The sequence below is a fragment of the Eutrigla gurnardus genome, assembly GCF_963514095.1.
Source record: "Eutrigla gurnardus genome assembly, chromosome: 23".
NCBI lineage: Eukaryota > Metazoa > Chordata > Actinopteri > Perciformes > Triglidae > Eutrigla > Eutrigla gurnardus.
Genome location: NC_139934.1, coordinates 18,660,208 through 18,685,140, shown reverse-complemented (window position 1 = coordinate 18,685,140; position 24,933 = coordinate 18,660,208). Strand labels below are relative to the sequence as shown.

The 24,933-nt window shown below is 43.5% G+C and overlaps 1 protein-coding gene across 2 annotated transcripts; it reads right to left on the bottom strand.

The window, feature by feature from the left end:
• Positions 1 to 21,746: 21,746 nt before the first annotated feature.
• LOC311009507 (putative oxidoreductase YtbE) lies at positions 21,747 to 24,832 on the bottom strand. 2 transcript variants are annotated; one of them, XM_084003735.1, is made up of 6 exons: positions 24,678 to 24,832; positions 24,062 to 24,361; positions 23,770 to 23,915; positions 23,432 to 23,571; positions 23,182 to 23,340; positions 21,747 to 23,088 (listed from the first exon to the last, which is right to left on the bottom strand). In XM_084003735.1, exons 2-6 carry the CDS (start codon positions 24,307 to 24,309, stop codon positions 22,909 to 22,911), a joined length of 873 nt encoding a protein of 290 aa, XP_083859861.1. In that variant the 5' UTR covers positions 24,310 to 24,361; positions 24,678 to 24,832; the 3' UTR covers positions 21,747 to 22,908. The 2 variants fall into 2 exon arrangements, with proteins under 2 accessions (XP_083859861.1, XP_083859860.1); XM_084003734.1 differs by having other exon boundaries at positions 24,062 to 24,384; positions 24,678 to 24,829.
• Positions 24,833 to 24,933: the final 101 nt, after the last annotated feature.

The following is a 24,933-nucleotide window of genomic DNA, read 5'->3' as shown; positions in this document are numbered from 1 at the left end:
TAAACACTTTAAACCTGCCGCTCAGCCTCTGGTCTCTCAGTCCAGGTCCACAGACAAACACAATAGAATCATCTGGCCACATGGACCCAGCCGAGACCGAGCACCTCCGCAACGCCCTGTAGGCTGATGGGCCATCACGAGCAGGCCCTCCACAAGGTCATGGAGGTGCTCCAAGGACTTACCGCCCACATCAACTCAACTCAAACTTTATTTATAGAGCACATTTTACACGACCAATGGTCGACCAAAGTGCTGTACAGTTCAGTAAAACAATAAAATACAATACAATGAGAATAATAAAAATAAATAAATAAAAATATACAAGGCAGGAGGGGGATGTTAGTGGGTCATGCTATGTAGAGTCGAGGTGAAGTCTGAACAGGTGAGTCTTGAGCCTTTTTCGGAAGATGGCAAATGACTCTGCTGTCCTGACATTAGTCGGGAGTTCGTTCCACCACTGAGGCGCCAGAACAGAGAAGAGTCTGGACTTTGCTGAGCGACATTTGTTTGATTTCAGCGATGGTGGTACCAGCCGGCCAGCTGAAGTAGAGGAGCGAATTGCTCGCTTCGGGGCGTGTGGTTTGACCAGTGTTTGAAGGTAGATGGGTGCCGTTCCATTGATGGCCCTGAAGGCCAGTGGCATCGTCTTGAATTGGATGCATGCTGCAACAGGGAGCCAGTGGAGGTCACGGAGGAGGGGGGTCACATGGGAGAATTTGGGTAGATTGAAGATAAGGTGGGCTGCACGGTGGTGTAGTGGGTAGCACTCTCGCCTCACAGCAAGAGGGTCCTGGGTTCGATTCCCGGGTCGGCCCGGGGTCCTTCTGTGTGGAGTTTGCATGTTCTCCCCGTGTAAGCGTGGGTTCTCTCCGGGTTCTCTGGCTTCCTCCCACAGTCCAAAGACATGCATGGGGATAGGTTAATTGATGACTCTAAATTGCCAGTAGGTGTGAATGTGAGCGTGAATGGTTGTTTGTCTCTATATGTCAGCCCTGTGATAGACTGGCGACCTGTCCAGGGTGAACCCTGCTTTCGCCCACTGACAGCTGGGATCGGCTCCAGCCCCCCCGTGACCCTAAATACAGGATAAGCGGTAGAAAATGGATGGATGGATGGATGAAGATAAGGCGTGCTGCAGCGTTCTTGATACGCTGCAATGGTTTAGTCGCAGAGTCTGGCCAGGAGAGAATCAGGCAGTAGTCAAGGCGGGAGATGACCAGTGCTTGGACCAGGAGTTACGTTGCATCCTTTGTGAGGAAGGTCTGAATCCTGCAGATATTGTAGAGGGCAAATCTGCAGGATCGGGCAACAGCAGTGATGTTGGGGGTGCAGGATAGTTGGTCATCGAGGATTACACCCAGGTTCCTCGCAGTTGAGGAAGGTAATAATGTGATGCCCTCGACAGTGACCGACAGGTCCATGCAAGGGCAGTCTTTCCCTGGGACATTAGACTCCTCCCTTAATACTCCTACTGTTAATATTTGCAGACGATTAAAATATCATGAGTCAACATCCTCAGGTCATGAGTTGCAATTTAAGAGTGGGAGGTAGAGCCCTCTGATCAACAGTCAGAGGAGCAACGAGGAACCACAACACATCCGTGGTGAGGAGATGAGAACAGGGGAACAATGTGAGCTCTTCGGGGCAGATGACTGAGTTACATTAAAACACTGGAGCTGATGTGTGGCTGATTCCTGAGGGATTAATAAAGTATTCTGATTCTTTCCAGGTCATTTTCCAGCTGAGGAGCAATAAGACTAAGTGAGACCTGAGCCATGTGTCCAGCTGTGATAACTGCTGTCCTGCTGTTGGTGGGCATCCTGAACACCGTGACAGCCAGACCCGACCGTAAGTAGCACATCATCACCAACACTGAACTCAACTGAAATCTGATCATTTAATCACTTCTTCTCCCACAGCCGATGTCACTCAGTGTGAAACTAATTATAAGGATCATCCATGTGGAGACGGATGGACCCGCATTAATCAGCATTACTGTGCCAAATACTTCCCGAGTAAAAAGAATTTAAAAGACGCACAGGTGATGCAAACACACACACACATTAGAAAAAAAGACAATAAATCTATCCTCATCTGTTAAATGTGCTGGTGAAGACTAACACTCACGTCAATGGGGATTTCAGGAACACTGCCACTCCTTATCTAGTGAACTGGTGTCTATCCACGATTATGCTGACAATATGAACGTGGCTTGCGTCACCCTGCGTGCCAACTCTGAGAAGCCATTTTGGATTGGAGCCCAAAGATCAGAGGTAAGCAGTGAACGCCTCATTGTGATCAGAGATCAGACCGACTGGCTGGCTTGTAAACTCACTGATGGATGAATGTGAGGAAAGGCTCTGGTGGATGACACATAGAGGAGCATGTGTGTCACTTATGTGTGCTATTGTGTTACATAACTGGTTCCACAAAGCTGGGATTCTTCTGTAAAAGGAGACACCATTGTTACGCCACAAAGCAAAGTTCTTTATTAACGGTGCGATCGCAACATATTTTTCACTCTCCTTTCTGTGATTAAGGAATCTTCTGTGTAAAAAGACCTATAGAGGAGTATGTGTGTCACCTGTGACCACTGATCCTCTCCTTTGTGGTTTTCAGTCAGGGTTTATATACACTGATGGATCTAAATTTGGCTTCACCGCATGGGCCAATGGTCAGCCAAACAACCATCATGGAGCACAGGACTGCATTGAGGTGAACCACAGAGGTAAGGAAATAAGGAGGAGCAGAAAAAAAGGTTGCAGTTCTAAGACTGGGCAGAAGCAAAAAATGGATTTATTGATCCTTAACCCGGAATAATTCAAAAGTGCTTCTAAAGAACAATGGGCATCACAAGGAGCCAGTCATGCTAATAGATTCCTTTTTAAATAGATATGACATGATTGATCACATGACTATTTGTATATGAACAACATTGTTCATAGTGAGGAACCTACTGGAAAATGACCCAACTCTGGAGTCCCCCTCAGCTGTACTCAGCAAACAGCAGACAAACACAGTTAGAGAGGAAATAAAGCAGCTGAAGTGTTGGACTTCCATTCATTTTCTCTTGTACGTTCTCCAGGCATGGGATGGTGGAATGATGAGAACTGCTCCAAGGAGAATACCTTTATGTGTGCCAAGAAGATGTAGTGATCATCACCAGCTGATGTTTGCTTCCACGTTTTGAATCAGCTGATAAGCTGTGCTGTAGGTGGACCAGTCTGTTTCATGATAACCGCTGTAAACACATCTGACATTTACTCCGATAAATGCTTCAGCATTCATGTTCCTTGTTTTATTTGTCCATGTTTGGAAATATGAGAATAGTTTATTTTAACATCATTGTGCCAGTTCTGCAAGCGATATAACAGTGAGAGTATTCTGTGTGCAAGAACCTCCCAAATCCTAATTCAGAGCACATCAATGATTGAGGGATTGCCTCCACACAACTCTCAACATGGCGCCGGCTGAGCTGGGGGGCTAGCTATGAGGGGACATTATTCAGAATGACCTTGCATACACGTACGTTTCATCTCACTTACACATATGAAATCACAGTCATTCACAAACTATACTTAAAACCACACACAAACACACACAGGAAACATTATGGGCCCTAGTTTCGTGGCGCAGCGCAGGGCTGCGCAGGGTGGGAGTGACGGGAGGTGTGCCTGCCACAGATTCAGCTTGGTGTAGCGGAAGTTTCGTGGCAAAAAGCCTAGCCGAGACTGCGCCGAAAGCTCGCCAGCTCCAACCTAGTCTACTCTTGGCGTAAGGCGCAAGGCGTAAATAAAGTCCATTCATTCAAGGCGAATCACAGCTGGCGGAGTGGAAGTTTGGCTGACCTGCGGCAGTGCGTACACGTCACCAAGACCTCACAGGCAGGTTTCCACAGTTCCAGGCACATTTAAATGCAATAAATAATCACAACAAACACTATTTAATGCAACTAATTGAATCAACACGTGAATTTATATCTACCGTAGATGACCAAATAATTGCCCGCGTGCAAATACGCGCCTGTGCTCTAATAGCCGCCGGGGTCCGACCTCATTTGGCATAATAAACGCCGGTTCAATTAAACGCCTGGGCGATTAAGTGTTTACCATAGTCTTGCACAGAAAACAAAAGTTTTTTTTTAACAGCACTTCACCGGCTCTCACCTCTTCTGTCAGTCAGCCCCTCCTCTCGCTCTCTCTCTCGCATGCAGGCGCGCGCACACACACACACAGACACACAAACACAGGCGCGCTAGACTGAGGGATATAGGGATATAGGCAAATGCGCTAATGTACAGTGTTGAAATTACCGCGATCGACCCCCCCTTCCGTTATCATTCATAACACTGCTCTGATCAGCTGCCTGTGTCGCGGTAACACAGACAAACTGTCTTTGTATTTATTGTCTGATGTCAATAAAGATGCGTCGGGGGGGGAAAAGTAGTTTTGTTCCAGTGGTGCTATGGTGCTATGGTGAGCTCCTTGTTCTTTGCATGATGGTCTGGTGCTGCTCATTGCAAAAATAAATTGTAGCCTGTTGCAAATACGCGCCTGGTTCTTATAAACGCCTGGGCTCCAAGTCGATTTAGCATATTAAACGCCCGGGCTACTAAATGGTCATCTACGGTATATAGATTGTCCCGTCACATCTGACGTCAGATCAAAGGCGGATGGCACGCGTAACGTAAACTCAGCCTCTCGGACCAAAACATCTCCCTCTCTCTCTCCTGTTTTTTATAATATCGGCATTGTTATTATTATGATACGCACGCACAGCGCGTGATGCGCGTGGTGGGAGCGGCGGCGCTGCTTCTGTCATCGGGTTGTCAAGTGACGGAACTTGCACTGAACCTCCCCTAACGCATTAAAGGTGAGGAGAGGAGCTCATTTGATTGGTGAAGATCTGAATCGGCTGTATTAATCCCAGTCCACGCCTCGTCTCCTCCTCGTCTCCCACTCACGCCTTCTTCTCCTCCATCTTTCCCACTCCCATTGCCCCAAACCCATCCGTGTTCCTGAATTTCAGCAGTCTAAAAGTTGCTCAAATGATCTCTCCTCAGAACAGGCTGTTTTTTCCAGTTGGGGAATTTCAAATACCAGGTTTGGAGACATCAATATCTTATATTAACTTGTTGAAAAAGCATAATAGGGCCCCTTTAAGTTTAGTCACATCACTGTGTTTATGTTGAAAAATCATTAATATAAACTAGTGCTGTCAACATTAACGCGTTAATCTTTGCGTTAATTATGAAACATTTAACAAATTGATTTTTTTAACGAAATTAACGCAGCTGTATTTTGTTTACTTCCCGTGGCGGCTGACGTAAGACCTATGACGACGTGTGCCGCAAAGCCATTAGCCTTAAAAAAAAAAAAAAAAAAAAAGCCGTTAGCCATTAGTTTTTAACGGAGTTCAGCATAAGATTTTTGCTGAGGCTGCGGCGTCAGCCGGGAGGGGGGGATCGTGGGGAGTGATCGCCGAGCAGTTTTTTAAAAATTATCCTGGTAATTTGTCTGCGTGAGAAACACTAGATGTGGCGTGTGCTGCTTTGTCCTCTAACAATGTAAACACACTGGTCTGTCTCAGTAACAGGCTGAATGTAAAGGAGGACTAAGCTAAATTGTTGTTCTATGGAGTGAAAAGGATTTATCATTCTGACTTCACGGCAGAATATTTCCTTGTTCTTTTTTCCATATTTGCATGTTCTATTGTGGACCTTTTTGAAATGTTCTGTTAGTGCATATAAGAAATATGCCTTTTTCAAGCTCACAGTTAATTTTGATGGCCTTGATGGTTTCTTTGGAAATCTGTAGTTCACATGAGAGAATCTGTGCTTAAAGTTAAAAAAAAGCTGCTATTTAACAATAGTATTTGAATTTAAATACTTCCTTTGTGTTGATTCTACATAAATTCCACCATTTTACATTTAAATATCCATTATAACATACTTTATTCTTAAGAAGAAAGAAAGTGATTAATTGCAATTAATTGCGATTACATTCAACAACCTGTTCATTTTATGTCAATATGACAGATTTAAATGTTTAATGAACACAATTTATCATTTTGTGTGATCAAAAAAGTTGTGTTGAACTGACATGAATTTCCAGTCAGACAAGGGTCATCTGACACTTTTTTTGTGTCTGGTGTACTCAAAACTTTCATGTTACTGTATTGCACTGAATTAAAATGATTTAGTGCAAGGGGTTTCCAATAAAATTTTAAGTTCAGTTAGCAGATTGGGGTTTACACTGAAGGTAAAGGCAAAGTGCTTAAGATGGCATATTTATGTCTAGATGATCTTATTTGGAGTGTTGATGTAGCAGCTACAATGTAAGCATAGCCTACCTCTGGTCGATCCAAACTGCATTCAGAAAAAAGCATTTTGAAAGCAGACAGACCTACCAAACCATGACTTTGGACTTTGTACAAATCAACATTATTATGTAGTTACGTCAGCAAACTTTGTATCTGTTTATTGAAATTAAATCACAGCTTAATAGTTTATTTTGGGTTCATATTGCAGTTGAAAACCAGTCGACGTATGTCTTGCCATGCACTGTGAAAACAGCTCAATTAAATTCACCGAGCACCTCTGGGTGATGTTATGAACTTAGACAGGATGCCATTCCATTACTAGGTGAAAATTCACTTTACGTTTGGTGTGATCACCCCTTAACAGTTACAATGACTTAAGGCTAATTAGCATTAGCATACATTAGAATCCTCCCTGAATACTCCTACTGATAATATTTGCAGACGATTATGTAATGTAATGTAAATGTAAAATGTAAATGATTAAAATATCATGAGTCAACATCCTCAGGTCATGAGTTGCAAGTTTAAGAGTGGGAGGTAGAGCCCTCTGATCAACAGTCAGAGGAGCAACGAGGAACCACAACACATCTGTGGTGAGGAGATGAGAACAGGGGAACAATGTGAGCTCTTCGGGGCAGATGACTGAGTTACATTAAAACACTGGAGCTGATGTGTGGCTGATTCCTGAGGGATTAATAAAGTATTCTGATTCTTTCCAGGTCATTTTCCAGCTGAGGAGCAATAAGACTAAGTGAGACCTGAGCCATGTGTCCAGCTGTGGTAACTGCTGCCCTGCTGTTGGTGGGCATCCTGAACACCGTGACAGCCAGACCCGACCGTAAGTAGCACATCATCACCAACACTGAACTCAACTGAAATCTGATCATTTAATCACTTCTTCTCCCACAGCCGATGTCACTCAGTGTGAAACTAATTATAAGGATCATCCATGTGGAGACGGATGGACCCGCATTAATCAGCATTACTGTGCCAAATACTTCCCGAGTAAAAAGAATTTCAAAGACGCACAGGTGATGCAAACACACACACACATTAGAAAAAAAGACAATAAATCTATCCTCATCTGTTAAATGTGCTGGTGAAGACTAACACTCACGTCAATGGGGATTTCAGGAACACTGCCACTCCTTATCTAGTGAACTGGTGTCTATCCACGATTATGCTGACAATATGAACGTGGCTTGCGTCACCCTGCGTGCCAACTCTGGGAAGCCAAGTTGGATTGGAGCCCAAAGATCGGAGGTAAGCAGTGAACGCCTCATTGTGATCAGAGATCAGACCGACTGGCTGGCTTGTAAACTCACTGATGGATGAATGTGAGGAAAGGCTCTGGTGGATGACACATAGAGGAGCATGTGTGTCACTTATGTGTGCTATTGTGTTACATAACTGGTTCCACAAAGCTGGGATTCTTCTGTAAAAGGAGACACCATTGTTACGCCGCAAAGCAAAGTTCTTTATTAACGGTGCGATCGCAACATATATTTCACTCTCCTTTCTGTGATTAAGGAATCTTCTGTGTAAAAAGACCTATAGAGGAGTATGTGTGTCACCTGTGACCACTGATCCTCTCCTTTGTGGTTTTCAGTCAGGGTTTATATACACTGATGGATCTAAATTTGGCTTCACCGCATGGGCCGATGGTCAGCCAGACAACCATCATGGAGCACAGGACTGCATTGAGATGAACCACGGAGGTAAGGAAATGAGGAGGAGCAGAAAAAAAGGTTGCAGTTCTAAGACTGGGCAGAAGCAAAAAATGGACTTTGATTTTAAGAAAAATCTGTAACCCGGAATAATTCAAAAGTGCTTCTAAAGAACAATGAGTATCACAAGGAGCCAGTCATGCTAATAGATTCCTTTTTAAATAAATATGACATGATTGATCACATGACTATTTGTATATGAACAACATTGTTCATAGTGAGGAACCTACAGGAAAATGACCCAACTCTGGAGTCCCCCTCAGCTGTACTCAGCAAACAGCAGACAAACACAGTTAGAGAGGAAATAAAGCAGCTGAAGTGTTGGACTTCCATTCATTTTCTCTTGTACGTTCTCCAGGCATGGGATGGTGGAATGATGAGAACTGCTCCAAGGAGAATACCTTTATGTGTGCCAAGAAGATGTAGTGATCATCACCAGCTGATGTTTGCTTCCACGTTTTGAATCAGCTGATAAGCTTAGTTACTTTCCACCACTGGATATAGTCAAAGAATAGTGTCACGACCCGAGACAGACTGAGGGACTCAAATGCACGACTCCGGGTTCTTGATGTTCAACAAAAAGTATTTATTTATTTTTCTTTCACGGAACAAACGAAAGGCGCTCTCAGGGAGGATACAAAAAAACACTAAAAAACGCTCTCAAAAGAGGTAGCAAAAACCGAACAAAAGGCGCTCTCAAAGAGGATCAAATATAACAACCTACACAAGATTCTGAACATGAGTATACCTAGACTGGGCAAACACATCCATGACATGAACAAGACGAACTGACAAAGACAAAGGGAGACGAGGACTATTTATACATGAGGGGAGTGAACACAGGTGAAGCCAATCAGGGGCGGGGCAGACACACACAGGGAGGAAGTCTGGGTCTGAAACGAGAGGGAAAAGGTGAGTACAAAAAATAAAACAGGAAGTGCTTGAACACAAAACAATGAACATGAACATGACTAACTTCAACATACTTGACGAGACATAACAAATAGCAATCGTTTAAAGGTACCATTCTTATACTTTTTTGTTTTTCATCAATTTCACACAGCTGTCAGAGGTCCAACAACACTGGATTCGATATGCATTGCCCCAAACCCATCCGTGTTGCTGAATTTCAGCTGTCTAAAAGTTGCTCAAATGAGCTCTCCTGAGAACAGGCTGTCTCTGTGTCTGCACCTTTAAATGCTAATTTATAGGTGTAGAGACCCAAGAAAACCTGTTTTTCATAATATTGGACCTTTAAAATCATATGTATTAACAGACCGTCAGCCATTATCGACCTCCGACCCCTCCAGCTGCCTCATATACACACTACCGGTCAAAAGTTTTAGAACACCCCAATTTTTCCATTTTTTTATTGAAAATTATTATTATATTACCATCTTGTTCTTTTTTTCCTGAGGTAGTTCTTGCATAGCTTGGACGTAAGTTTTGGGCCATTATCTTGCTCTAGGATCAACCCCTGACCAACTAGGTGCATAGCAGATGGTACTGCATGGCGCTGCAGAATGCTCCTCCATGTTTGACCGTTGATGTCACACACTGAGGAACCATCCTTTCGCTTACTCGACGGTGTACAAAACTCCTGCGTGATGAACCAAAGATTTCAAACTTTGATTCATCAGTGATAACACCTTCTTCCAGTCTTCAGTAGTCCATTGGCGGTGTTTCATGGCCCAGGCAAGCCTCTTCTTCTTATTCTGACGTCTTAGCAATGGCTTTCTTGCTGCAACTCGACCGTTCAAACCTGCAAGTCGAAGTCTTCTCTTCACAGTTGAAACTGAGACTTGCTTACTACGACCACTATTAAGCTGTGCTTGAAGCTGTTGTCCTGATGAGCCGCCTATCATGCAAGCTGTTGACTCTCAGAAACTTTCTCCCAGTTTCTGAGTGCCTTTTGATGGTGAAGGAAACTGTACTCACTGACACCTTGACTTTCTTCACAATTTCTCTGTAGGAAAGCCCTACATTTTTAAGTGTTATGATGGTCTGTCTCTCTTCTATCATTATTTGCCTTTTTCTTGCCATTTTTATGATAACACACTACTTTCTGCAGTACAATACTGTTCAAATGATGCTCACAAGGGTATGGTACCAAAGTGTGTTCCAATACTACTTTTTTGCAGACAGAGGGGGTTGTAAGTAATCAAGAAGAGTTGGAACACCTGTAGGAATTGGTAGCACCAACTATCAAGGCTTGATCAACCTCCATTGCTGCAGAACAGCTTTAAGTTGTTAACCCATTTCTTGTTCCCTGAAAAAGTCCATTCTGAAATGTATTTTATATTTCAGTTTTGGGTAACCTTACCTTTTTTTTTATCCTCTAGCACTTACCTTTGTACCATTTCAAACTATTCATTGGACTTGAAAGTCTTGAATTTCAATAAAAACTGGAAAAATTGGGGTGTTCTAAAACTTTTGACCGGTAGTGTGTGTGTATATATATGTACATATGTGTGTATATATATATATGTATGTGAGACCCTTTTAGTATTGCATTTTTTTTTTTTTTTTTTAACCACTTAATAAAATTGTGCTAAATATAATAATTCAAAAATAAATATATATATATATTTTTTCTTTCTCTGTTTAAGATTGACTCTGAAGAAGAAAATGACTGTTCTCCCATTACTGCCAGATCAACATTTCGCATGGCAGCGATGATGATTGTGTGGAAGTTGATGGTCCTCAGATACGTACAGACATGAGCAGTATTGGCACCACCAGGGCTGCTACCAGGTTTAGAGTAATGAGGAGTGATGAGTGTCCCAGTACTAGCAGTCATGATGGAGATGGCAAACCTGGCACTACCCCTCGTCATTGTCGTGTTATTAAATAACTACGTGAGTCCAGCTGTAAGTTTAGCGTGAATGTTTATTCCCTAACGTCTCACTCCCCGTACACAACTCCCGTCTCTCTGGCTACCTGTTCCCTAGGCTACTGTGCACCGGTGACGTCATCACTACAGACTCCATAGTTCTTAATGTACAGTCATACCACATCTCCCCTTTCTAGAATCATGGGACTGCCATTGATTAAGCAGGACCTTAGGGGGGTATTCTGCCCCTGTGGCTGGAAGGTCTGCTCCTATCTGAGCCATTCATACAGACACACAGCCATTAACCTTAGCTTGGAAAAATAAATTACAAATACAATAAAAAATTCTGTCTGTCCTCACTCTAAACTGACATTTAAATTCAAATAAAACACTTTTTCCCCTTTTTTTTGAATATCTCTGTCTTTGTAAAGTCTGTGATGAGAAAAATGTAAAAGCTTCTTCTGCACAGAGCTGCATCACACGTGCACACACACTGTCCCTCTGCAGCTGCTCTCTCAGCTCTTCCAGGTAGGTAGTGCTCGCAGGTAGGTTTTCCATTACCATGTCTACATAGATGTTAGTGTCTTCAAACAGCTCTTTGTCAGCCGGTGTTTCACCTCTCTTGACTGGCACTTGTGACAGTGTATCTGCTGTCCACAGACATTTCCCTGCCACATGAGATATGGAGTAGGAGTAGCGCATCAGACGCATTCTGAAGCGTTGGATTCGAGGAGGTAGAGCATCCAGTGCTTGAGACCCCAGGAGACTCAAGAGAGGCTTGTGAACAATCTCAAGCTGGGAGTGTTTTCCAATCAGGAAGTTGCAGAACCTTTCACAGGCCCAGGTCAGTCCCAATGCCTCCTTTTCCACTTTTGCGTATCTCTGCTCAGTTGGTGTGAGAGACCGCAACATGTAGGCTATTGGCCTCCACTCCTTGTTCCATTTTTGGAGTAGCATTCCTCCTAGCCCGTATGACGACGCGTCCGCTGAGACCTTGCATTCTCTGTTGGGATCATACATGGCTAGCACAGGTGGTGACGTCAGTGCATCCTTCAGATCTTGAAAAGCTTTGGCCTGCTCAACGCCCCCACATCAGCAGTTCTTTTAGGACAGGAGATCATGCGGAGGTTTGTCTCTCTCAGCCAGCTGTGGGATAAACTTGCCCAGCTGGTTTACCATCCCGAGAAAGGATCTTAATACACTCACTGTTGTTGGCTCCTGCATCCTCTTCACAGCCTCTGTCTTGCCTGGGTCTGGGCTGATGCAACTGGCGGAGACCACATGACCTAGGAAGCTCACCTCTGACTTTGACAGCTCACATTTCTCACTGTTTAGGGTGATGCCTGCCTTTTGGATCTTCTCCAGTGCAGCATGCAGGCGAGCGTCATGCTCCTCTTGTGTACGACCCCACACCAGCACATCATCTATGTGGCACATCACGCCCTCAAGCCCTTCTATGACCTCTGTCACCATTCTGTTCTGAAAGTGTTCAGGAGCTGATGCTATGCTGAAGGGAAGCCGCTTGAAGAAAAAGCGCCCAAAGGGTGTGATGAAAGTTGTCAGTTTCGCTGAATCTTCTGTTAGGGGAATTTGCCAGAACCCCATATTTGCATCCAGCTTACTAAAAATTCTGGCTCCAGCCAGCATTCCAAGTGTTTCCTCCACTGATGGCAGGATAAACTTCTCTCGACATACTAACTCGTTCAGTTTGGTGAGATCAACACATATACGCACAGCACCCGTCTTCTTTGGCACCACCACAATGCCAGCACACCAGTCTGTCGGCTCCTCAACTCTGCATATCACCCCGGGGTCTTTTATGCGGGACAGTTCCTGCTTGACTTTGTCCATCAGTGTCAATGGGATCCTCCTTGGTGTTTTGAGTGAGAACAGTTAAGCCCCTGGTTTCAGCTTTATGTAGTGATGTCCAAATGAAGCTTCGTGAAGCATTTTATTTATTTTCTGAGCCCAATAGATTGCACTCTCTGTTCAACAAAGGGTTGAAAGCAGGGGAAATATATCGGCCTTCAACCCTTTGTTGAATAGAGAGCGCCATCTATTGGAAAATAAAGAAAATGCTTCACGAAGCTTCATTTGGACATCACTAGCTTTATGGCATATGGCTGGCGCAATTCTCTGAGTCCGCTGCACAGTTTTGGGGTAGTTTGCTTTAATGTCTCCATAGTGACACTGTCTAGGCGTGTAACCAGTCCCAGCCTACAGCTCACAGATCTTCCCAGCAAGGCAGTGTGCAGATGGCGAACAACATATAAATCCTCCATCTCTGCTTTCTCACCTCTCCTCAGCAGCAGCCTGGCGATGCCGACAACATCAAGTGGACTCCTCCCAGGTCCCAGGAGTGGCTTTGTTGATTTTCGGAGCATTGGTGGATTGTTCTTATATATCTCCAGGAATACAGCGTGTGGCAGGACTGTGACGTCAGCACCTGTGTCGATTTTGAATGTCACACTGCTGTCATGGATGCCTATGTTGACCATCCAGGGATCACCATCTGTCGTGATGCTGCCAAGGAAGATAGCATCCTCTTCCTCTTCTTCAACCTCATGTACAGATTTTGGTGCCCTGCACACACGACTGTAATGTCCCTTTCTGCCACATGCATGACATTTACCTTCTTTTGCAGGACAATCTCTTGGTGGATGTGATGGAGAACTGACACATTTTTGACACTGCGACTGTGAAGATTTTCCTTTGCTGTACTGGGCATTGTGTGGTTTATTAGCATGCTGAGGTTTGTTTTTAGCAGGCTTGCTGTGCACTCTGACTCTATCCACAGACTTAGCATCACTTGCCTCTGCTCTAGTGTCACCTCGCAGAGAAGCTTGCTGCTTTTTCACCTCCTCACTTTGACGTGCCATCCTGACAGCTTTGTCCAAGGTGAGTTCTGCGTCCAGCTGCATGCGTTCAGACAGCCCCTTGTCCAACAGTTTAATGACGAGTCTGTCTCTGATTAGCTCGTCATGTAGCACCCCATAGGTGCAGTGTTCTGCTAGCGCATATAATGCGGTGACGAACAAATCTACTGGCTCTCCTTCTCTCTGTTTGCGCATGTTGAACTTAGCACGCTTGCAGATTACATTTTTCTTGACCACGAAGAAACTTTGAAATTCATCACGTGCCCCCTTGTAAGTGTCTCTTTCAGCAGCCGGCAGAGTAAGCCCACGTAGGATGTCATCCGCCTCGTCCCCCATGCAGTATATCAATGAGTTGACTTGATTCTCTTCCAAGCTCACGTTCAGATTGCTTGCCAGGCGAAATCTTTCAAATCTCCGGATCCATTTGTCCCACTCTTGCGGCTTTGAAAAGTCGAAGGACTCCGGTGGCTGGATATTAAACGTCGCGCACGGCCCTGGCCCCCCGGCGACTCTCTGTGCAGCCGTTGATGCTAACGTTAGCTCCCGGCTACTACCGTTAGCGTCTCCTCCGTGGCTCATCCTGTCCTTCACTTTCTTTCCTTCGCAGGTGTAAAACGATCCTTTTTTTCTTTTTCTTTCGTCGGGCTTCTTCTCTCCACACCAACTACAGGACTTCTGACACCATGTCGTGTTAATTAAATAACTACGTGAGTCCAGCTGTAAGTTGAGCGTGAATGTTTATTCCCTAACGTCTGTCACTCCCCATACACAACTCCCATCTCTCTGGCTACCTGTTCCCTAGGCTACGGTGCACCGGTGACGTCATCACTACAGACTCCATAGTTCTAAATGTACAGTTACACCACAGTCATGAAGACAGCTATGGCTCCAATCATACCACCAGCAGTAGTGGTCATGATGGAGGCTGCCTTGCAAGAGGTGATGGGAACCCTGGCACCAGTGGTGATGATGGAGGCTGCCTCGCAAGAGGTGATGGAAACCCTGGCACAACTGATCATGATGGTGACTATGCTTCATATTTGACACTCGTGGCTACTCTTCCACCTGACTCTTCAGATGATGAGGAATTAAACCAAGCTAAAATTGCCAGTATGAAGAGTCAAATGTGAGTAGCACACACACAGTATTTGAGTTTGAGAGATCAGGATAACTGTCGAGAATGATGTGATCTCATAATGGATATGAATCCTTTATCCCTTACCACATCCATGTTTTGGATTAAATGGTTGCTTACAACCAACAATTTCATACAAGTTGTTGTAAATTATGTCACATCAATGTGTGTCTGATCATTCATTTTTGATTTTGTGTTTATAGCGCAGAAAAGGTCCCGGTCCAAGATATACTGCTGGAACTGTCAAGCAAAATTAGCACAAAACGGCAGTGCAAATTTAATATAAATCGCTCTGCTGTCTGGGAGGGAGCAATGCGGGGCTCCCGAAGGGTATCCTACGACCCCAACTTGATGATCTGTGTAAAATTTCCATGATGACACTGGGAGAAATGAAGAAGTAGTTGATTTAGAAGGACCAAGAAGGGAATTCTTAAGGCTGCTGTTGGAGACTATTGCCAGGACAACCATGTTTGAGGGAAAAGAAAATGGCAAGAACTTGGCTCTTGACAGTACTGGTAATGCCTGGCTTTTCTAAAAATTCATAATGTGAGCCATTTTTGACATGCAACTTATTGTAAGTCGCTTTGGACAAAAGCGTCTGCTAAATGACCTAAATGTAAATGTAAATGTAAACTTGTAGCCATTGAACTGATTTACAGTTTATTTAATATAATACTGGAAATTAGGGGTGTCAACGTTTACAATTTTTTTCCATCCGTGTACGGGGGGCTTCTTACTGACATGTACCCGGTTACACGTTTAAATTTATGATCTCTTTCTATCGCAGTTGTGCCATATAACCACTAGAGGGTTCTGTTTCCATTCAACCGCCTCCTAATCCCATTAAATCAAAGCCATTGTGTATATATATATATATATATATATATATATATATAAAACTCCTCATCAGAGTCTTCAAAAGTTTCAGTATATTCTCCAAAAGTGTCCATTTCTGTGAGATTAAAGAAACTAGCACTGCAGGCTACTCTGCGTTTGTAGCAATGACAGCAGGTCAACAAACTATTATAGAACCGGTAACTTATAAGTGCTAGGTGATATCAGTCCGCCGTTGCCATAGCCTACTAGGAAGTATGACACGCTGCTGCTGCTGAGACATAAATCCTTAAAAATGCAAGGTTGGTTTTATTTCAAACATTCTATCAACACATATGTACATCGATAGTCTGCCATTACAATGGATTTGCCTCGGGTGCACTGTGGAGTCGGTATGAGTGTTTTTAAAAACAGAAACTTCGTTCAAACTATCAAACTAGGCAGTGTTGATCAAATATGAATCCAGATTCTGTTACTGCACTAAACATTTCCTGCCTCAAATGTTTTCAGAAACATGCTATAGTGTCTGGGATCGACTCCAGCCCCCCCGCGACCCTGAATACAGGATAAAGCGGTAGACAATGGATGGATGGATGCTATAGTGTGTTGTTTAACTGTAAAATGAGATCGTTTGTGGCCCGGCCGCCATGTTGGAAACGGCAGAGCGAAACTCAAGTCCCGCCCACTTCGCAGGACGTCTATCCAATTGATCCAACTTGAACACAGAACCGCCCACTCGCCGGTTCGTTCGGCGGTCCGTTGCTTCGACATCCGGCGCTGCCGGAGTTGGTGTGTCTGCACCTTCAGGGACCCTTTACGGGCCTGACGTGCACCTCCCAAAAATCGTAGACGCGCATCGAGGCGACGCAACACCAACGCAGCAGCATTGGCTGTGATTGGTCCGCTAACTACATCCGCTGGAGACCGCTTTTCCGGTTTCCACTCATAAACACCGCCATTTAAACTTTTAAAACTTTTATTGTTTGCACCTTGTCGCTTTTGCACAAAGAAATAAAACACTGAAAAATTGTGGATGTTTAAAGCCGGAAGGTAAACAAATAGGCTATAACGAGGCTAACGACGATATACGTCAAGAGTCTCGGTCGGTCGTTCAGTCTTTACAAAAAACATAGCGCCCTCTACCGGTGTGGCATTGAATTGCATTTCGACACGTAAACCCAACGCAGAACCATCACGGTCTCCAAGCAACTGCTTGGCCATTGAGTGATCACTACGTGGAAGCATAACCGAGGCTTAAGCCCCCTTGCCCCCTTGCGTTGTGTCAACGCGGAGCATAACTTGGGCTTTAGTGTCATGTTGTGTGTGGTTAATAATAATAATAAAAATAATAATGATGACAATAGAGGTTAGTGATGGGAATTCCGGCTCTTTGTGGAGAGCCGGCTCTTTCGGCTCCCAAGTGGCTCCTCAGATTTTTTGTTACTTAAATTAATTTATTACCAAATTATGTGTAAAATGAACTAACGTAAAAAAAAACATAAAATTTAACATATGTATAGTATTTATATGGCTTTATCAATAAACTTAACATAACACAAATACATTTTAAATAAAAAAGACGCACTGTTGGATGATTAGTTCGCATATGCCTGTGCAGGTTGTTTGTGGAGCCTGCTCGATATGAATTTTTTTTTTTTTGCAAGTGTGCACTCTGCCTTTCCGGAGTCTAACCATTTAAAATGTGTCCAAATTTTACTCCTTTTCCTGCTGTCACTCATCTTCGGTAATATGGAAAAATCCTCTTGCGCTCCTCTCGCTCTCGCCTGTCTCCCTCCTGTTCGTGTGTGCTGCTGTGTGTGCTGCATGTGAGTGTCTGTAACCCCTCCCCTCCCCCCTCTTGCTCAGTGTAGTCACACAGACGCTGCCACAGCCACACATGTTGACCAATGCGGCTTTAAAAGACAATAAAAATAAAAAATAAAATAAATCGCTCTGATCATCGTTCACTTCAAAGAGCCGGCTCTAATCCGGCTCTCGTTCGCGACCGACACATCACTAATAGAGGTTATTTATATAGATAGCCCTTATCAAAACGAGCATTTGGCCCACAGCAGTGGCGGTTGGTCAATAGAGGGCGCTAGGGCGCCGCCCCTCCCGTGAAATATTATCTACGTGTTCAACCACGAATCAATCAACCATAACAAATACAAAATGAATTATACATTTGTACATTGCGTTTTTACTCGTGCAGTGGTGTGATAGACTCTGCTGTAGGCTACATGCCACTGCCAGCAACCATTAAATACGTCCGACTTTAGGCTAGGCTTGCTATTTGCCATTGGATATAAAGCCCTCCTCCAGGTCAGGGGCACGGTAGAACTGGAGTCTATGAGAGCTAGCAAACTTTTTTACCGCGAACAAGCAGAGGCAGCTTTTCATTGGCACATGAAAAATTGATTCTAGTTCGCATCTCTGTGCGCCCAGACCAATGGCAGAGTTTTCCATATTTTTAATCTTAACGTGATTGGACAATTCATCGAATCAATCACGTCCATCAAGCAAGCATTCGCGCCACAACTGTAACTACAGAGAAGAGAAGAGATAGCTAGCGGAGACTCAATTTGTGATAGAAAGAAAGATGGCAACTGTGATGAAGGAAAACTCAATTGTGTCTCTACGTGAAACCATTTTTTCGTCGGTCAGATGTAGACAAGAAAAGGGTGAAGGACTTGGGACCCGACTGTCCGGATTTAAACATTTCGCAGCAGACTACCGATCGTGGGAGGACGTACACAAGGAGCTTCTCCTCAAATATGTATGCTAAGCGGAATTGGCTAGCTGGATGTCCAGTAAGTAATGCGTTTTTTTGTTTCCCCTGCGTGTTATTTCAAAGTCCTGGGACTGAAATGTTATGGACTACTACGGGGATGAAGGACTTAAAACATTTCACAGAAAAAGCCAAGAAACATGAATGCAGCCGGAGCCACCTTGATAGTAGCTTGAAGCTAAACTTTTTTGGAAGACTTAGCATAGCAGAGCAGCTCAACGAAGGCTACAGAATTGGCATCAGGAAGCACAACGAAGAGGTGACAAGAAATAGACACATCCTCTCAAGAATTGTAGATTGTGTGAAATTCTGCGGCGCGTTTGAGTTGGCTCTGCGTGGTCATGACGAGAGTGAGAGCTCCGATAACCCAGGGATATTCCGTGGCTTGGTGGACTTTGTTGCCTCACTTGACAATGCCTTGAAAGCGCACCTGGAGAACGCGACTGTGTTCAAGGGGACATCAAAGACGGTCCAGAATGAGCTCCTTGACTGTATGCTGTCTGTTGTGAGGGAACAGATCATCAAAGAAGCCCAGAAGAGTGATTTTCTATCAATCCAGGCAGATGAGACAATGGACATTAGCACCCAGAACCAACTTGTGCTTGTGCTTCGCTACATTGATGACAGAAACACAGTGCAGGAAAGATTTTTTGAATTCATCCCTCTGCAGTCAGCGAATGCTGAGTCCATTGCTACAGCATTGAGTGAACGTCTTGCTGGAATCCTTCCCAATGAACAGAAAGGTAAACTCATCTGCCAGGCATATGATGGAGCCAGTGTCATGAGGGGTGCCACTTCAGGTGTTCAGCAGAGAATGCAGGATGAGTATCCAAATGCCCACTACATCCACTGCTATGCACATCAACTAAACCTGATAATGCAACAGGCTACCTCTCACATTTCTAAAGTGAGAAGTTTTTTTTCTGATCTTGGTGGATTTGCAAGTTTTTTTTCAAGATCTCCGAAGCGGACCAGTGTCCTTGATGAACAAGTGGCTCACAGACTGCCAACATCCAGCAACGTGAGATGGAACTTTCACAGCCGGGCCATCAATACTGTGTTTGAGCACAGAGAAGACCTTGTTGAATGCTTCAGGAGAATTCGAAACTCAAGTGGCTTTGACGACAAAACCAACAAAGAAGCAGGAGGTTACATTAGGCTACTGGAGGATCCTGACTTCAATTTTTTCCTTCAGCTGTTCCATCACATCATGCCTCATGTGGACTTCCTCTATGCCAAGCTCCAGAAGAGAAACATAGATTCAGTTCATATCAATGGATGTATTCAGCAGTTTCAAAAGGACATACAAAACATAAGGTAAATAGTATGTCTATTATTATTATTATTATTATTATTATTGATATTATCTTCTATAATACCAGTCATAAATAGTAATAATAAGACTAATCAAAATAAGTTTTATTCACAGAGATTCGATCGAGACAATGGTGGTGGAGCAGAGCAGTGGCTCTGACCAGCCGAGGAAGCGCCGGGCTCTCGGGGAAGAAGACCACAGTAGGATTGCTGCAGAGGTGAGTCTCTGTTGTAGAAATTAGTTGTTGTCCATTTTTCAGTGCAGTCAAGTCAAGTCAGCTTTATTTATATAGCACATTTAAAAACATCAGAATTGATCCAGTCTTCTATATTAGTCCTCAAAACATTAGACACACGTACCTTTTAATGTGGTCTTTGTTTTTCCTGAATATTTGTACATTTTGCAATAGATTAGGAAATTCAGAACCATCATCCCTCCCTACTATTATGTTGTGTGGTGATTACTATTATGTTTGGTTTGCTGTGTATTCATCATGATCCCAAGTTTACGTATTTCACTTTGATTTATCATACACAACTGCCACCTAGTGGCCATTAATAGTAGCTATAAAACATTGATTGATTTTTATCTATTATCATAGCAGATTTATAGTCTTAATTAATAATATATTTTGGGTGAAGGCTTTTCAATTAAGGGAATGACGTATAAGTGTCATATTTGGAAAGGTAACTGTTGCCTGCAGTAGGCCTATGTAGGTGAAAGAACATGTCAAAATCTTTTTCTTAAAATAAAATCTCTCTCTCTCTCTGTCTGTCTGTTTGTTTAGGTGTGTGATACCATAATGGGACACACCAAGGAACGTTTCGCCTTCACAGACCACCTTATCAGTGCCACCTTGCTGCAGGCCAACAGGTTTGGAGAGTACCACAACTCATTCCCTGAAGTTGCCCTGATCTCCACCTTGAAGGCATATCCAATGCTGAATGGAAGTAAGCTGAGGACGGAGCTGAGTCTCATCTATGGCAAGGAGGAATTTAAGTCCTGTTGTGGTGCTGTGTACCTTTTTCAGTTATTTGTGGATAATAACCTGTCAGAGGTATTTTCAGAGACTGTCACACTACTGAAAATTATTATCACCACACCCATGTCCACTGCAGAGGCTGAGAGGTGTTTTTCAACACTGAAGAGAGTCAAAACCTTCCTCAGGAACACCATGACACAGGACAGGCTGAATGCCTTAGCCATCCTATCCATGGAGAAAAAGCTTGTGAATGAGATGACAGACTTTAATCAGAAGGTCATTGACAAATTTGCAAGCCTGAAAGACAGGAGGGCTAAATTTCTCTACAAGTAGTGGATACTGTCTCTCTCTTCATTGTATTAATAATTCAACAATATCCAATGTCTCTCCCTTGATTGTATTGATAGTTCAACAATGTCCAATTTCTCTCTCTTGATTCTATTGATAGTTCAACAATATCCAATTTATCTCCCTTGATTCTATTGATAGTTCAACAATATCAAATGTCTGTCTCTTATTGCATTGATAGTTTAACAATGATCTAGTTTAACCTGTGTTATGGTATAACATATGGTCTATTTTCATTAAAGTAGCCTACTTTCTGAATCTATTCTGCCCCAAAACTCTTCATTTTTGATCAATCCAATGTCTGTCTCTAACTGTATTGATAGTTTAACAATTATCTGGTGTTTAGATGGTGTAGCATGTGGTCTATTCTCATTACAGTAGCCTATATTTCTTTATCTATTTTGTCCCAAAACTCTTTATTTAAGGTCAACAATATCCAAAGTATCTCTCTAATTGTATTAATACTTGAACAATGGTCTAGTTTAGGTGGTTTTTAGAATTTGTGTGTTGTGTTCTGATTGTGAGGTGCTATTTGACCCGTCACGCGTAACTGCGCCCCCCCAACAAATTGAATCACCAGCCGCCACTGGCCCACAGCATGCTTTAAGATTTTGCCATAAAAAGAACAGAGAAAATACAATGCCAGATACACATTTCCAGATATTTACCAACAAATATAAATACAATCACGTGTTCTTTATGTATAAATCTGAACGTGGTCACAAACTACAGGAACACTATTTCTATGATTTGCTGTAAGTTCTTTGAAGGCTGCTGGAAACTGCAGCTTTCTGTTTGTACGTTTCTGTATTTCTATATTTTACAACACAGCTCTGTTCACACGTTTCTGTATTTTAGTAGATCCTTACTTATTATATGTACATCGTTTGTCTTTATTTCACACTTGCTTTGGCAATTTAAAGTATCTCATGCCAATGAAGTCACTTTGAATTTGAGACAGAGCGAGGAGGGGGGAGAGAAAGAATTTATTTCAAATATGCGAATGCTAACTATCTTTGCTCATATGAGGCAGTTAGCATTCTAACCTTCTGAAACCAGTCCTAGCTAGCAAAACCAATTTCAACACTTCCAATGATGTTGATATGTATACCTATTCTGTATTTTGATTTCAATCTGAGCCAATGGTCCAAGACTTTATAAATGAATCTGTTTATTTTCTGTTGTTGTTGCCTAACCTTACATAAGCCATGCCACCGCAGGCGTTCTCCTTCCCTTTCCCTGAAACGTGATTCTTCAAAGCTGCTTGTTTTAGGCCAAATATATAATCCCTATAGCTGTGGACTTTTTGGTTCATGCTGTCCTGGGTAAATGGTGGTAAGAGTGGTTAAAGTGAGGCTCAGTACCAAGGCCACTTTGAAAATGTGGAGCTAGTCTTAATATGTTGGCACTCAAAAATAGTTTTGGTCAGTAGGCATCACTCATACTGAAAAGTCTCAGTGTCTCCTGAAAAAGCTCACTGTCATGTCATATGTGTCACAATTAACAGGAGAATTTACAGTACTGTCAAATGTTGTCCGTTATGTTACTTAAACTCGAAGAAGTACATCTCTTTTTATTGAAATCAATACATTCCCCCAGTGCATTTGTTATTGAGCTGCCTGTGTCTAAACTACATTTCACAGCTTTTCTGGTGGTGGTTTTCCCCACCATTGCTGCCAGTCAGAGGTAAAGAACAGCAGCATTCAAGAGGCATGATGGAAGACATGTGTGTGTTCTAACAGTGGACTATCAAGCCACTTCTGATGGATCCCAGCAGTACTTGAGCCCACAGTCCAACGCTGACAGTCTGTCCATGTCTGTGTCACTCAGTGTGAAGTCAAAAAGTCTGGCATTGTCCTTTATTCGGTCTTGGTTTGAAGACTTGGGGAGCACTGGGACGCCCTGCTGCACAGCCCAGCGCAAAAGGACCTGAAGGAGAACAAAAGGATACAAAAGGACTTATTGAACAGTGGGACGGTCGTAGTTGATGGCTGGCCCCAAAAGACGGTTCATCATGTTTACCTGTGCAGGTGTGCGTTCACAGTTCTTTGCCACATCCATGACCACAGGGTCAGTGACGAGCTCTCCTTTCCCTAAAGAGGAGTACGCTTGGAAACACACTCCATACTCCTCACAAACTCTCCTCAGCTCCGTCTGGCACAGCCTTGGGTGAAACTCTACCTGCAGAAGCCACACAAAGCACCACTCCATTGGCTCTTTTATATATGATATAATATGTTATGCACCCTCCTTTCACTCTCATGCAGTCTACCTGTAGCAGTGCAGGAGGGATTTTGCAGCTCTGCATCAGTTCTCTCATGTGTGCTGGTGTGTAGTTGGACACTCCTATGGCCTTCAGCTTCCCCTGGGAATGCAGCTCCTCCAGTGTAGCCCAACTCTGAGCTCGGTTGCCTGGAATCAAATCATCATCAGTGTAACTCAAGTACAACTTGTGCAGTAAGAACATGAGGAGACAGTTTGGATCTTATCTCTTATTTAGTAGACCGTTTATTGATTGATTTGACATTTGTGTTTTACATTTCTGTAAATAAAAAGTTATGTTTCCAGTGATATTTGCATCAGAAAAATGGCTTAATCTGAATTCTTTACCTGGGTTGCATTGGTCAGCTACATCCAGACCCTGTGTGCCAGGCCAGTGGATCAGGTAGAGGTCAATGTAACCCAAGTCCAGCTGAGACAGGCTGTGGAGGGCTCCTTCCATGGCTCGTTCACCCTGATCCTTGGGGCCCAGTTTACTGCAGGGAGAAAGAGGGAGGTTGTCCAGAATTACGCTCTCAAAGTCAAAGTACGTTTCAGTGCCTCTATGTGGTCTCTGAGAAGAAATACAATCTGGGTATGAAACCAATGGTAGTGTAGGTATGCATGTTATATTCTACATCACCTGGTTATGAATACATCCTCTCTAGTTAAGCAATGTTTGGGCAACAGCTCCTTCAGAACTCGGCCCAGGTCAGCTTCGTTCCGGTAAACAGCTGCACTGTCAAAGGCCCGATAACCAGCAAGCAGCGCTGAGTCCACAGCCCGGTAGACATCTTCAAAACCCAGCAGCTTGTAGGTCCCCAAGCCCAGGAGGGGCATCTGAACCCCCGTATTTAGGAGGACAGAATGGGTGGTGGTGGAGGAGGACATCTGATCTGACAGGCACTTCTTTTTTTGGACCCTGACTGCAGTCTACCAAACTCTGTTACAGGGGGATATTGAGAGCTGAGTGAGAAATAAAAAGAGATTTTCTCTATAAGTACATACTATGTCGGGACCGGGACTGCACTCGGTGGAGAGGCGGGCGGGTTACATTGTTTTCAACAGGTTTTATATCGTCCTTTTTACAGTTGTAATGTAGCTAATGAGAACGAATGATGCTACAATGTCCGTAGCTTAAAGAACAGCGTTACAGTGCAGTTACAGTACAACTTGAAGTACAATGAGTCGACAAAAAAAACGAAGTATGATTCCACAGCATGAGAACGCCACCGTTATAATTCAGATATTCATCTCACCTATTGGGTCTTTCCGGCTGCATTCTTTTTACGTAGAGGAGAATAAACTGGCAACTAGCCGTCGCCTATTAACGTAAATACTCAAGAAAAAGTAACTGGTTAAACAAAGCAAGCGTCACACGACTTCTAACTTCTCTCTTTGAGAAGAATGTTTACAACTACTACTTCCGCCTACGCGTGGTCAGCTGACCTCGTCCCCATAGTGACGCCTGCTGTGACGCAACGGATTGAAAGAAGATCTCGCCAATCAGAGAAG